This window comes from Saccoglossus kowalevskii, chromosome 13 (assembly GCF_978046115.1).
Source record: "Saccoglossus kowalevskii chromosome 13, keSacKowa6.1, whole genome shotgun sequence".
Lineage (NCBI taxonomy): Eukaryota > Metazoa > Hemichordata > Enteropneusta > Harrimaniidae > Saccoglossus > Saccoglossus kowalevskii.
This window is the reverse complement of record NC_140653.1, coordinates 28,631,803-28,644,561: the sequence shown is the minus strand read 5'-3', so window position 1 is coordinate 28,644,561 and position 12,759 is coordinate 28,631,803. Positions and strand designations below refer to the sequence as shown.

General features: G+C 35.9%; 1 protein-coding gene across 1 annotated transcript in view; it reads left to right on the top strand.

The window, feature by feature from the left end:
- Positions 1-12,121, top strand: part of LOC100373456 (glycine receptor subunit alpha-2-like) — an 80,249-nt gene extending 68,128 nt beyond the window's left edge. The window contains exons 8-9 of the mRNA XM_002730819.3: positions 9,657-9,773; positions 10,039-12,121. Coding sequence (XP_002730865.3) covers positions 9,657-9,773; positions 10,039-10,314 — 393 coding nt within the window. The 3' untranslated portion in view covers positions 10,315-12,121. The remainder of the gene's footprint in view (positions 1-9,656; positions 9,774-10,038) is intronic.
- The last annotated feature ends 638 nt before the right edge of the window (positions 12,122-12,759 follow it).

Here is a 12,759-nt window from a genome sequence, read left to right as displayed (position 1 = left end):
CTTCAACTCCACTACGACAAACTGCCTGTTGGCAAATTCTATTTGGTCTAGGCATTTAGCGGCGTTCCTTTTCAATCATTAGGCTGTGTGTTGATGTTCCGTATTTCAACATAGCAAGTCGAAAAGCTGTTTTCATTTCAATTACAAGATACGATTCTAATTCCAGGTTAAGTTTATATAAGTTATATGATTTTAACATTGTTGGAGATCGATGTTGAAACGCCGCTGACGAAGCAAGCCAAGAAACACATTTTCATCGCCAGCACCCTGGTTATACCACAACTCCCCAAACCCGTAACTAAATAATATTCCTCTTAATGATTTAACCCAGCATTCTTTGTTTGAGTCAGATAATGTGCGTTGAAAATTGTAACATTGATAAACGTAACGATTTTGGTTCATTTTGAGTATTTTCGGCCAATATTTCACCATTCTAACTAAATGAAGAGAATACATAGTGGGACGACCATGTTCCCTCCTTACTGCTGCATGGATTATTGGTGTATTAGGCATGTGAAGCAACAGTAGGTGACTCAGTATAACCCCAAATGTCGCTTCCGTACTGCATTATTGGAACAGTTTTTGTGCCAAATATTTAAAAACATAGAGAGATAGGCACTGATCCAATTTTGCATATAATAACCTTTATTAGTGCATGGAGCGCTTATGTAGCCTGATCCGCTAGATGTTGTTGATACATTGACCATGAACCACGTAGTGAGAGTTTTATTCCCAGATAAACGTAATACGGCACTACTTCAATTAATTGCCCATCGTGTCGCCACTTCTCGTATCTTCGTAGCGTTCCTCCATTACTGAAAACTATTACTAACATTGGTTTTGTTTAAATTAAATCTCAAATGATAATTATCACAATATGATTTCAACTAATCGAGTACTTCTTGTAATCCAATTGCATTATAAGACATCAAAACTAAATCATCCGCAAAAAGAAGACAGAATAACTTAGTTAAACCAACAGAACATCCAACATTATCCCCTAAAAGTGCGTCTGACTGAACTTCTACGTGAAGATCATTTATTAAAAACAGGAAACAAAAAAGGTGACAAAATACAACCTTGACGCACTCCAACGGGACAGTTAAAGAAGCCTGTCAGACCATGGCTTGTCAAGACACATGATTTTACTTGTAAATACATAGAGTTAAGAATGGAATACATTTTACCTCTAATACCTGCTTTACCATTTTTGAAAAATAAAACTACCATATTGACACAATAAATAAAAGCACGATAAAAACGTCCCCGTTTGGTTGTAAGATATTTTTGTACCAGTGTGCGAATAATGAATACGTTATCTATGGTACTATACCCTGTCCTGAAACACGCTTGTTCATCTCTAGTGAAATCAGTAATTTCATCCCATTTACAATTCTATTGAAAGTTTTACTTAATATTGGTAGTAATGTGATACCCAGATAATTACAAGCCTTATTCCTAGAACCATTTTTATGTATCGGGAATATAATACCCTCACACCATTGCTTAGGGAAAATGCTTGTATCGAAAATGTATTTAAGATGCCATGTAAGAAGATTGAGGAGAGCAAAACAAAAAAAGATTTGTAAAATTCAGGCGGTATGCCATCTCTACCTAGTGATTTACCTAATTTCAGTTGTTTGATAATAACCTCGATTTAAAGATGGGAAATTGTACAATTAATAAAGATAGTAATTTGGTCCTTCTGTGGGTAGTTTAAATTACCACCCTGAACAGCAGATTTAATACTGCGTCACAAATCATCACAAATACTGCGTGTTCGTTGTTATTTTTCCACATTAATAACGGAATTAAATAAGGAGTTAAAATAATTAAACCATTTAGTTGGACTAATGAGGGTGGTATGTGCTGGTCTGCATTTCGAAAGAATCCCCAAAACGTTTTGATATATCACTGTCACGAGTGGCTTTTTCTAACTCGGATATTTCGTTATTTTGATAGACCTTTTTCTTTTTTATAATCATATCACTATAATCTTTTTTTCTATTACGATGATCAATTAAAAAATTAAGTGTTCTTGTACAATTAAATTTTCTCTGCAAATCTAACTTAGCGTGATTACATTCAGTGTTAAACCACCCAGCACAGTGAATGCTTACACCCTTGTTATTCTGACGCATGCGTGGTCGAGTGCTCATGAATAAATCTGATAGTTAACAGAGAGCGCCTTTAATATCACCATTATTTATCAATGTCGAACTGAATGATTTGGATCACATGATCAAAATCACCTTCTATCCATTTTGCTTGGAATATTTTACATGATTCCTGATTTACATAGTAGCCTAAGCTGTGGCATACGTTCATTGTTAACAGTTTCAGTTTACTAGTAAATGGCCCCACTATCTCGGGTAAATTTTAATGACATGTGGTACGACTCAGTTCTACAGCCGACATGTAAATCACATATAGTGCTAAAAATATTTTTGAGAAACTATTACATAATCGACCGTACTAGCCCCATTATAAGTTATGCATGTGAAGTGCCCTATAGTGTCAGATGGCCTACGTCCATTCACGATTCTACGATCAGTGGTTTTGTATACATTCAATAACTTATCTTCATATTCATTGTTTTCTACATCATAGTTTCTACGCACGCCAATATCAATATTAGCACTGTGTGTGTCACCAATAGCCACGTGACAAAAATGTTCATCTTCGATAAAAATCACTGTCCGTGCATTAAAGTCTCTCATTAATAACACATTTGCACAATAATAAGTAATTGAAATAAATTCAATCTCTGCAAAAATAGCGTCGTTAGCATAGTGATACCCAGCAGGTGGTATGTACACAGAACCAAGCACTTCTAACTTGTATGGAATTTTTTGAGCATTCCATTTTCTCAACAAATTGTGAAAACATAGTTTTAAGAAAAACAATAATACCACCTGAATGTCTCCACCTTATTACCGGATCTTCTAAATTAAAGGTGCATGATCTCTACAAAGATTTCAGTTAGAGCAATTATATCGAATTGTTTTCAATATGCAATTAATTCTTTGAAACTCCGCATTTGACGATGGTTTCAGACTCTTCCCGCGATTCCGAACTTTTCTCCTGGTGGACCCCTTTAAAAAGTAAGTTATATCGGCGAGATCTGTTATTCAAGTCGTTAGACCAGTTCTCTCAATTAGATTTGTCAAAAATAATTGCTCATATCATTGTTTCACTAAATCGATTTCATTTAATAATGTAAAGTATTTTTTTTTTGAAGAACTAATTTTAAAACTATATTTTACCGTCTATAGTGAGACTAGTGTTTGTCTCATATCGATTCTGTTTTACGTACTAGTTTCGTGAACAGGTTGAAACAGACATACACTCGTTTGTAAATCATCAATTAGCAATAGGTATGTAGATGAACAGATATCATAACTGTGTACCAGCTCCCCGACAACTGTTCCTGGGTGACGGTTTCAGCAAAATTGCGAACTATAATTCTCTAATCACTATTAAAATAATGTATATTCCATTCTTGAGAATTGGAAGAATTACATTTTTTTGTGTTTTTAACAAATATGATTAAAATATGAACACAATAAAATAAAGTGCACATTTTGTGAAGTAGAAGATTTTTTTCCACATAGGATGCATATCAATTATTTTGTCAGCTTAGGTCACACTACCAGTCATTAATGCCTTCGTAAACTCATTGTATAACATAAGAACATAAAACGTGGTCGATGCTTATACGTATAGACAAATATAGGTATCGACCTTTCGATATAATGTCACAGTTATGTTGTTTTAAAAATGCAACATGGACGTCATGCAATTCTCAGTGTTGCTGTTTGACATTATATAATGACAGATACATCATTGAATTAAAATTTATCATGGCATGAAAACGCTACTGTGTTCATTCTCACGTCTGAGTATTTATACGTTGAAAATATAACTTTTCCTAAAACGCATGTGCATTGGTTGTTTTGGTACGTACTATAACAATCACTGCACATGCACATTAGTGGCTTTGGTTTTTCATCTAACGAACACTGTTGTGCCAGGTGACATGCAAACACAAGATTTTTATTTTAGGATGAATCATAATCTTATATGGTATATGGAGTATCGAACAATAATATAGAATATGTATTCGTCCATGTTGCGTCTTTAATATTTGATTACGATACGGTGATCTGTAGCTCGGCATCATGATTTCAAGTTTACCATGGCTGCGTTTTCCCGAACGTCTACAGCGCGTAAAATGCATCATCGCCTCGAGCATTTTGTATCGAATTTCCATTTGAACAATCGCTCGTGAAGTGGTGTTGTAAAGAACCCGTCGGGGAGGATACGTTTCTGAATTTGGTGTCTACGCCTCGGGCATAGTACTAGCAGAACAATCTTCATTTGTGGTGTCAATAGTAGTGGATATTAATTCTTTTATTGTTTGGTTGCCCAAATTTCGAGGGTGCTGGCTGCGACTGTGCGACGATTGTAGCGTATGCAATAAAACATTGCCAATTATCTCACTTATTACTTGTTATGATAATTACGTTGTTATTCTGAAAACATGAGAAGGATTATATATTATTCAATGGGAGATCGATGAATATAAATATATTATTAGATAGAAGAAATGTACTGTTTCAATTACATTATTGTCACGAGGGCGTGTTAAATATATTATCCCTGCCGTAATACGAGTGAGTGGGACGTCTTCGCGTGTATTGATTCCCCGAGGCGGAGACTATCAGGTGGCACTGGCAGTATCTATGCGCATCATAGACTTTCAGAAAGCTTCAGTTCATTAAAATGGAATGTCCGATTGAAATTAAACTACGAATACAAGGGAGCGGAATGGGTCGTCACCAGTGCACGCGCGGGAATTGAGCCCCAAGCGATGATAACAATTCACGCTGAAAACGCATGGTTGGACGCTTTTTTTAAAGAAATGACACGCTATGGCTATCTTACGCATGCGCAGGCGACCACTCCCCAGCTTTAAAAACTAAGTCGATGTACACACTTTCAAATATATTTTTGTGAGAATGTCAAATAAAATCTGCCTGAAATTTGCGGTCCATTACAACCTGTTTCTGTGCAAGGTTTTGTATTATGCTGCATACACCGCGACGGTAAAACATTCTTTAAAATGTCATAGATTTCATCGCTAGAATAAAAAGTGAAACAGAAATGCTAAATTTGAGCAAAATTCTTGTCAGGAGCAACACTTCAAATCTAACAAAAAGGTCGTCTCTCGAAAAACTAAAACCAATCATTGCTGTTTAGAGTTAGAATTTTCACAATAAATTATGTCAACCATGACATTAGGCCCTGTGGGAAGCCAGAATGCAGTTAATTGGCGCCTCGAGGGATGCCTAAGTTGAACACACAGTTAATAAATGTCCATGCCAGTTAACAGAAAGTTGGTACAGAGCCTCGGAAAAAATAGTCCTTCTTGTGCACTGTTTTCATCTATAATTATGATTAATACAATATTTTACCGAAGAATATATCAACTACGATGTAGTTCGTTCACCGTGGATCTCGGGTAGCGTCGGGATGCCGTTCGTATTTTAACTTGATATATTTATTTGCACGACATTTAGTTAATTATTCAAATGGATATGTGACAATTACGTTGTACATTACGTTGTTCTAGTAGTTGCCAGGATTGAATATAGATATCATGCGATGCTGATAAAATACCCTCTGTTGACACGCCGGATAGGTCTTGAACACAATGTTAACAAAATAATAAGATCCATTCACAAATCATGACACCATACGTCCCATATGTGAATTATTAAACGGGTGGACGTGTTTTCCTACCACTTGCTGGCTGTTATATCAAGAATTTGTATTCTAGCTTTCATGTCCATAATACCTTCCCAAAAATAAGCGTGATATTTATATTATTATATAAAAAAACATCCCAAAACACACACACACACACACACACACACACACACACACACACACACACATATATATATATATATATATATATATATATATATATATATATTGTCTTAATGAAGTTAATGCAGATGGCTATTCATAATTGTGTTAGTCATGAATATTCATTGGTTGATTCTGTACAATCATGGAGGTATGGTTTTACGGTAACTTGAAGAAGCATTAATTTGTGTTCAAAAATTGTAATTTTTAGAGCAATTCCTAAGGGCGCAATGTTAAAGATGAAATATAGATAAGAAAATGTAATTTGTAACATTACCATGTGGTACTGTATGTTGATGATTCCATTGATTATGATTTGTTGAAACGTTGTTCTTGTAGAACACAGCTTATTTATCATTGATAAAACAATACCGTTCTCTAATTAATTAATACGTACAATAAAAATCACTGCGCATGCGTATTAGCGTGGTTTCATTTGTCACCCAACGTATACCAGTGCGCGTGTGTGCAAAAGCATCAGTTTTTGTTGAAGACAAATCAGAATGCAATTTGGGAGTCATCATCATTTCGTCCACATTGCATCCTTTAAAGAAAAATTATATTTTTGTCAATTTATTAAAATCTAAATTTTGGAAATAATTCAGGCAAACAAAAAGTATCCATATATTGTTTTTACCCTATGTCACTAGCCTACGACGTTCGATATAGCATGTTATCTCCGCCATAGCAACAATTGTAACTACATTGCAATCACCATTTTTTCGAAAAATTTCCAGGTATTCTCCAATTTTGTTGAGTCATATGCGTTATTTTTATATTGAGTACAATTCATTGTAAAATAGATAAAGTTTGTTTCAATTCATACTAGGCTATCTTCATCTCTTTATAATTATTTTTAATCAATATAACAATAATCATATTGGGAAAGTTCGTTTCTGATAAAAATGCCTCATTCTACGTGACACAGCGTAGTGTAGCTCGTTCCTAATCTCGGCACAATTTATTTCCAAGGCCACGCAGCTCTTGTCTCATTAAGACTAACCCATATAAGACGTTGTCGATACGAGACGACGATAAGATCCGTTGTCGTCAATTTGTGTTGTAATAACAAGCAACGTTTAATAGGCGCATTTTTCTCAGACTTCCGAATATTTCAGATCACTGTTATCAGTCATAGCAATTTCGAATGGAATAATTCGACGCGTGGAATCCGTGCAATCGTCAGGAAATCCCGCTCTGATTACTTGTATTGTACGATGTTATCGCAATACAAGAAGCGGGCATACGTCAGCAAGTGTTATCGTAAGTGTCCATCACAATACTTCCGTTTTTTGATTGATCGACAGCTCCAATCAGTGTGAAGAATGCGACTCGATAGGTTGCGTTGATGTGATTCAATTTGAAAACTGAATCAAAGAAAGCTTAGAAAGAACTCCCGTGTGCTGACAGTATTGGAGACACATTAATTAAAAATTAATTGTACTTGAGATATTGATGGAAAAATTAATTATCCGAATCAGGTAATTAATATGAACAGATTTGAATATAAAACTAATAAGGTCTGCGCAATGTAACAGGCCATCTATGTACCATTGAAATGTGACAAATTATAAATTATTATGCTAATTACGAAAATAATATGAACAGATTTTAACCCAAGAGGTTTGCACATTGCTCTAGAGCATCTACGTACCAAGTTTCATTGAAATGGAATAATTAGTCCTGTAGATATCAGTGTGAAAGATTAAAATTGATTTTTAATTATGCAAATTAGGTAATTAATATGTAGAGATTTTAACCCAAAATTAATCAGATCTGTCTATTGTCTTAGAGTATTTATGTACCAAATGTTATTGAAATGTGATGATAGTACTTGAGATATCAGAGTGAAAGTTGAAATTGGTTAGTTATGCAAATTAGATAATTAATATGCACAATAATTTACCCCAAAACTAACCAGGTCTCTGCATAGGCCTACAGCATCTATGTCCCAAGTGTCATTGAAATGTGATGATTAGTACTTGAGATATCTGTGGAAAAGCTGAAAAAATGACTAATTATGCAAATTAGGTGATTAATATACACAAATATTCACCCCTGCATATGCTAGAGGATCTATGTATCAAATTTCATTAAAATATGAATATCAGTAGTTGAGATATCAGTGGAAAAGTTAAAAATTAACTAATTATGCAAATTATGTGATTAATGTGCACACATATTTACTCCAAAACAATCAATCTCTGCATAGTCCTAGAGTGTCTATGTATAAAGTTTAATTGGAATGTGATGATTACGATGATATCAAAAGTTGAAAATTAATTAATTATGTAAATTAGGTAATTAATTAATTAATATGTACTGATATTACCCAAAAAAATATCAGGTATGTGCATTGTCCTATGACATCTATGTACAAAGGTTCATTGAAATATGATGATTAGTACTTGAGATATCAGTGGAAAAACCAAAAATTGACTAATCATTATGCAAACTAGCTAATTAATATGCACGAATTTTCACTCAAAACTAATCAAATCTGCGCATTAGTTTAGAACATCTATGTATCAAGTTTCATCAAAATCCAATGACTGGTTCTTTAGATATCAGTGGAACAGGCATGGAACAGCTAACAATTAGCTAATTATCATTCAAATTAGGTAATTAATATGCATGGATTTTTACCAAAACCTAATCAAATCTGTGCATTGGCCCAGAGCATCTATGTACCATGTTTCATCGAAACGGGAGCACACGGGAGTTAAAAACAACAAGAAAAAATATTAATAATACTATTAGATAATAATACTCGCGTCACGCTTTATATATGTCGTTTATAAATACTAAAATATCCTATGAATTATGGCGTGTAGGATTGGGGAGGTGTGATTAATTCGACTCAGAAGGTATAACTGAACTGATATCAAAAGCTGTTAGAGGTATGGTGTACTATGGGCATGGAATGTGTTTTTTACATGCACATTTCTAAGGTACTTTTTCACTCGAGAATTAAATCTATCTTCGATTCTATTCCTTAAATTCAAGTATGCAGAGTATTATCACCCACACGCGCGCGCGTACGTACGTACGTACGTGTGTGCGTGCGGTCATGGTGCGACCCTTGTCACGTTATAGCCGTATCAATTCTCACAATGGCACTTGCTTGACAGTTACCGCAGCCACTCGGCGTGCTTGATTTCCCTGAACAATTAAACAAATAGAAGTTACGACTTTAATTCGTCGTTGTGTTTATACGATGATTTTGACAGGCGATAAAAAATGGCACACTGACAACCACGCTAACCCACCGACAACACGAATTGCCATGTAGAAAATGTGTACAGTCACTTGAGGGCATGTATATAATATGTATTTTAAAGCACGGCAGTCATCGTGCTGCGCATGTGCGACATTTGTGTTGATAAACATTGATTTTCCCACAATCCAATGCGCTCTTCTAATGAAAATCACAAGTATGAGTTTATACCTGGGTGCGACTTGCACTAATTACCGCCGAGGACTCCTTCGATACTATCTAACCACCTAAAAAATACCTAATTAAAGCTTCGAACCGTCTCAATTTGTACTCGTTGCTCTGCGCAACAGTCAATATGAGTTTATATGAGACCCATGTATCTCGCGCATGCGTGGCGCCCTTTAACATTTTATGGTAAGACACGTGTCGCACATGTGGTTATGGTATGTACGCTATTAAAGGGTTGATGCATTATGTACATATATTTCCACGTTTTATATTACAGGCTATAGACGTCTGGATGCTGGTTTGTTTGATGTTTGTTGTTGCTTCTTTACTCGAGTACGCCATGGTCCACCATCTCATTACGTTGGACGAATACAATAACGACAGCATTTGTAAGGTAAATTGGAACTTTCGCTTTCTTCTCTCAGCCGAAAGAGGGCGCCGCACAAAACCAATCAGCCTTTATAAGCCGACCAAGTTAAGATTAAGTTGTATTTCCCGCACATGAATGACCAGCATTCTGTGTGGGTAACACCAATATTAGTTTGAAGGCAATCGAATATCTTGGCGTGACTCTGGATGTACTATGGAATGTGTATGTTTTATTACTGCACTAGCTGCAGCCCGATTGTTATAGTAAGTTTCGTTTCTCTTTTTTTCAGATATTATACAAAAAGATTCTGAGGAGGAAAAACAGAAAAAGAGCACAACAGCGTATGAACCAACATGAAATGCAGACTTTGAACTTGCGCGCGCCTAATTCCACATCAGAGAAGGACATAGAAAAACAGAGAATAAACACACGCAGGAAGCGTCATGGCATTTACGTTGACCGCTGTTCCAGACTTCTCTTCCCGGTCTGCTTTCTTATCTTTAATATGATCTACTGGCCGTCTCTTCTCATGGATGAAAAGAGACAACGTAACGAGTTTCTTTGAACAACGTAGAGGGCGCATATTTACTAGCTCTCCGTTATATTTTAAATTACACGTTCAGTACGATGTACCATACATAGCCGGACGTGATCGGCGATAGTTAAACTAGTTTGCGTCCGAGTAAAACCGTCGGCGAGGGCGCAATAACTATCGCCGGTCATGTCAGGCTAGATTTACCAGTGAATTACAAAAAAAAAGTACATTTTGTAAACTGTTTTCCAAATGCTTGATTGAGCGAATGCTATGTTGGTTCTGGCTAAGGCGTTTATAGCTAATGCTTATTATGCAGCGGTGTATCAGTTGAAATTCATGTTAAGGAATATTCCACAAGAACGCACAAATGCTGGACATTCCACAAACATTCAGTGGTCCAACGGTAAAGCCGCTATTCTATTGAAAAGCAACGCAATGCCGAAGTTATATTCTGATACATTCAGTTGGAATCGAATCCAGATTCACGATTACAGCTGTGTATAGGATTATTGTATTGTATTGCCTTCGTTATGTTCAAATGTATTCGACGGAACGAATCCGACGGAAGGAAACCGACGGAAAGAGTCCGACGGCGACTCACATATTCACGGGATTGTTTCCATACTGCGGCGCGGGAACGAAAATCTTTGACGCATACGGCGCTATATTATCGTCTGGTAGGATGACGAACATTTCCCGATTTACAAGGAGTCGATGACCACATGCATATCAGAAGATACAAGTGAATGCAACATTGATGTGAAACGCCGGCCGAAATTTCTTTAAACGTGTGGCCCGCACTGATTCTGTTGTGTTCGCGACATCATGATACTAACTTTATGCGAAGATGTTTGCCACGAGAGCCTTAACTCATCACATCATGCCACACTATTTATTATATAAAACTATTCAATGCCTTAAACAATTCACCCAAGAATGTCGACATAAATTAAAGATACATACCTTGACATATATATTCCACTTAAGACATGAGACAAACGCGTGACATTTAAAAGTACTTCGTTTTGAACTGCACAATTATTTTCATCCGGCACTAAGGTTTAAAATTGGGTGTCAAGTATTAATAAACTAAATAACGTATGAAAGTCGGACCACTTTTCACATTCAAGGTGCCACAGCCATGCCACGCAGATCGCGTTTGAATTCAGTGTAAACAAACAGGTGGGTGTACACGTCCTTATTGGGCGCTTATCGGACACGACTCATCGCGACGATACGGAGCTTTAATCTCTTGAAATAGTTGAAGTCGTTGCCTTGCGTTGTGTTCGATATGGTTGTCATAGCGACGTGTACAACACGTGCAAATATATTGTCTGTTCACACAAAAATCGAACACGCGCTGCGTGGCGACCACCTCCCTTTAATACGGTCCTTTAAATATATAGTCTGAGCAAAGAAGTTGTCTAACGCCAGGAATTTTTCTGGACGGATATTACACCTTTGTATAAGTATGCCCTCATTTGAAATACAGAAACAATTTACTCAAAACAATACACTGCATATTGTTCTTTATGCGAGACGGTGTTTAATAAACTGAGCGATCATCATGGAAATCGAAACGCCCGAAGATATCTCTGGCTTTCCGTTGGAGTTGTAAATGTTTGCGTGCTGTGATGCGTCATCATCTCTAACTAACAAAGTGTTGATAATACCGTGACTGTTCTATGGACAAGAGTATGAAATTAGTAAAGTCACATGGTAAGTGACGTCCAACTATAGGTTAGCGGGCGTGTTAAGTTCACCGTAATGTTGAAACTTCGCTGTTTCAGTCTAATTATAATTATGAAATAAACCGTCGATATTTAAGAGTTGGTTACATTATTATCGTATTATTTGGTGTAGATTACAGTCCAATGAACTAAAACTTCTACGCATGCTCAGTCTCCGGGTATAATTCACGCAGAAACTGAGATTCAAATTTTCTATGTTTTATATCTTACTAATGTGTACACATCGCCGTCGCTGATGGTGCTGCGCGAGTGTATTTTTTTTCTCAGTTAGCGGCATCATATTGTTTTGTAATGCCAACAGTCGATATTAATTATGATTACTTTTTGTTTTTTCATTGAACAAAATCCGACATTTTAAGTTTCCGGTCATGCGCTGTGTCGTTTTTTGTTTTATGCTGAATAGATTGGCGAACTAATGTTTATAATATTAATGTTTGTTGAAGACTATATAAAATTAACAATTTTCTCATTGATAAAAAAAATCATCGTTGTCAATATCTGATTTATAAATAAATACACTTCACTAAAGTTAATACATGACTTGAATTTTACCCTGAATTCTGGATACTGATTTTAATTTATCAATAAAGATAAATTCTGACAATATAATTATTTTAATAACAAGGAAGTACACATATCTCCAGATGCTGATTATATGATTGCAACACAATGCGCTTATGTTCGAACAATTACACAATACAAAAGTGTAGTGCCTTGGAATGTG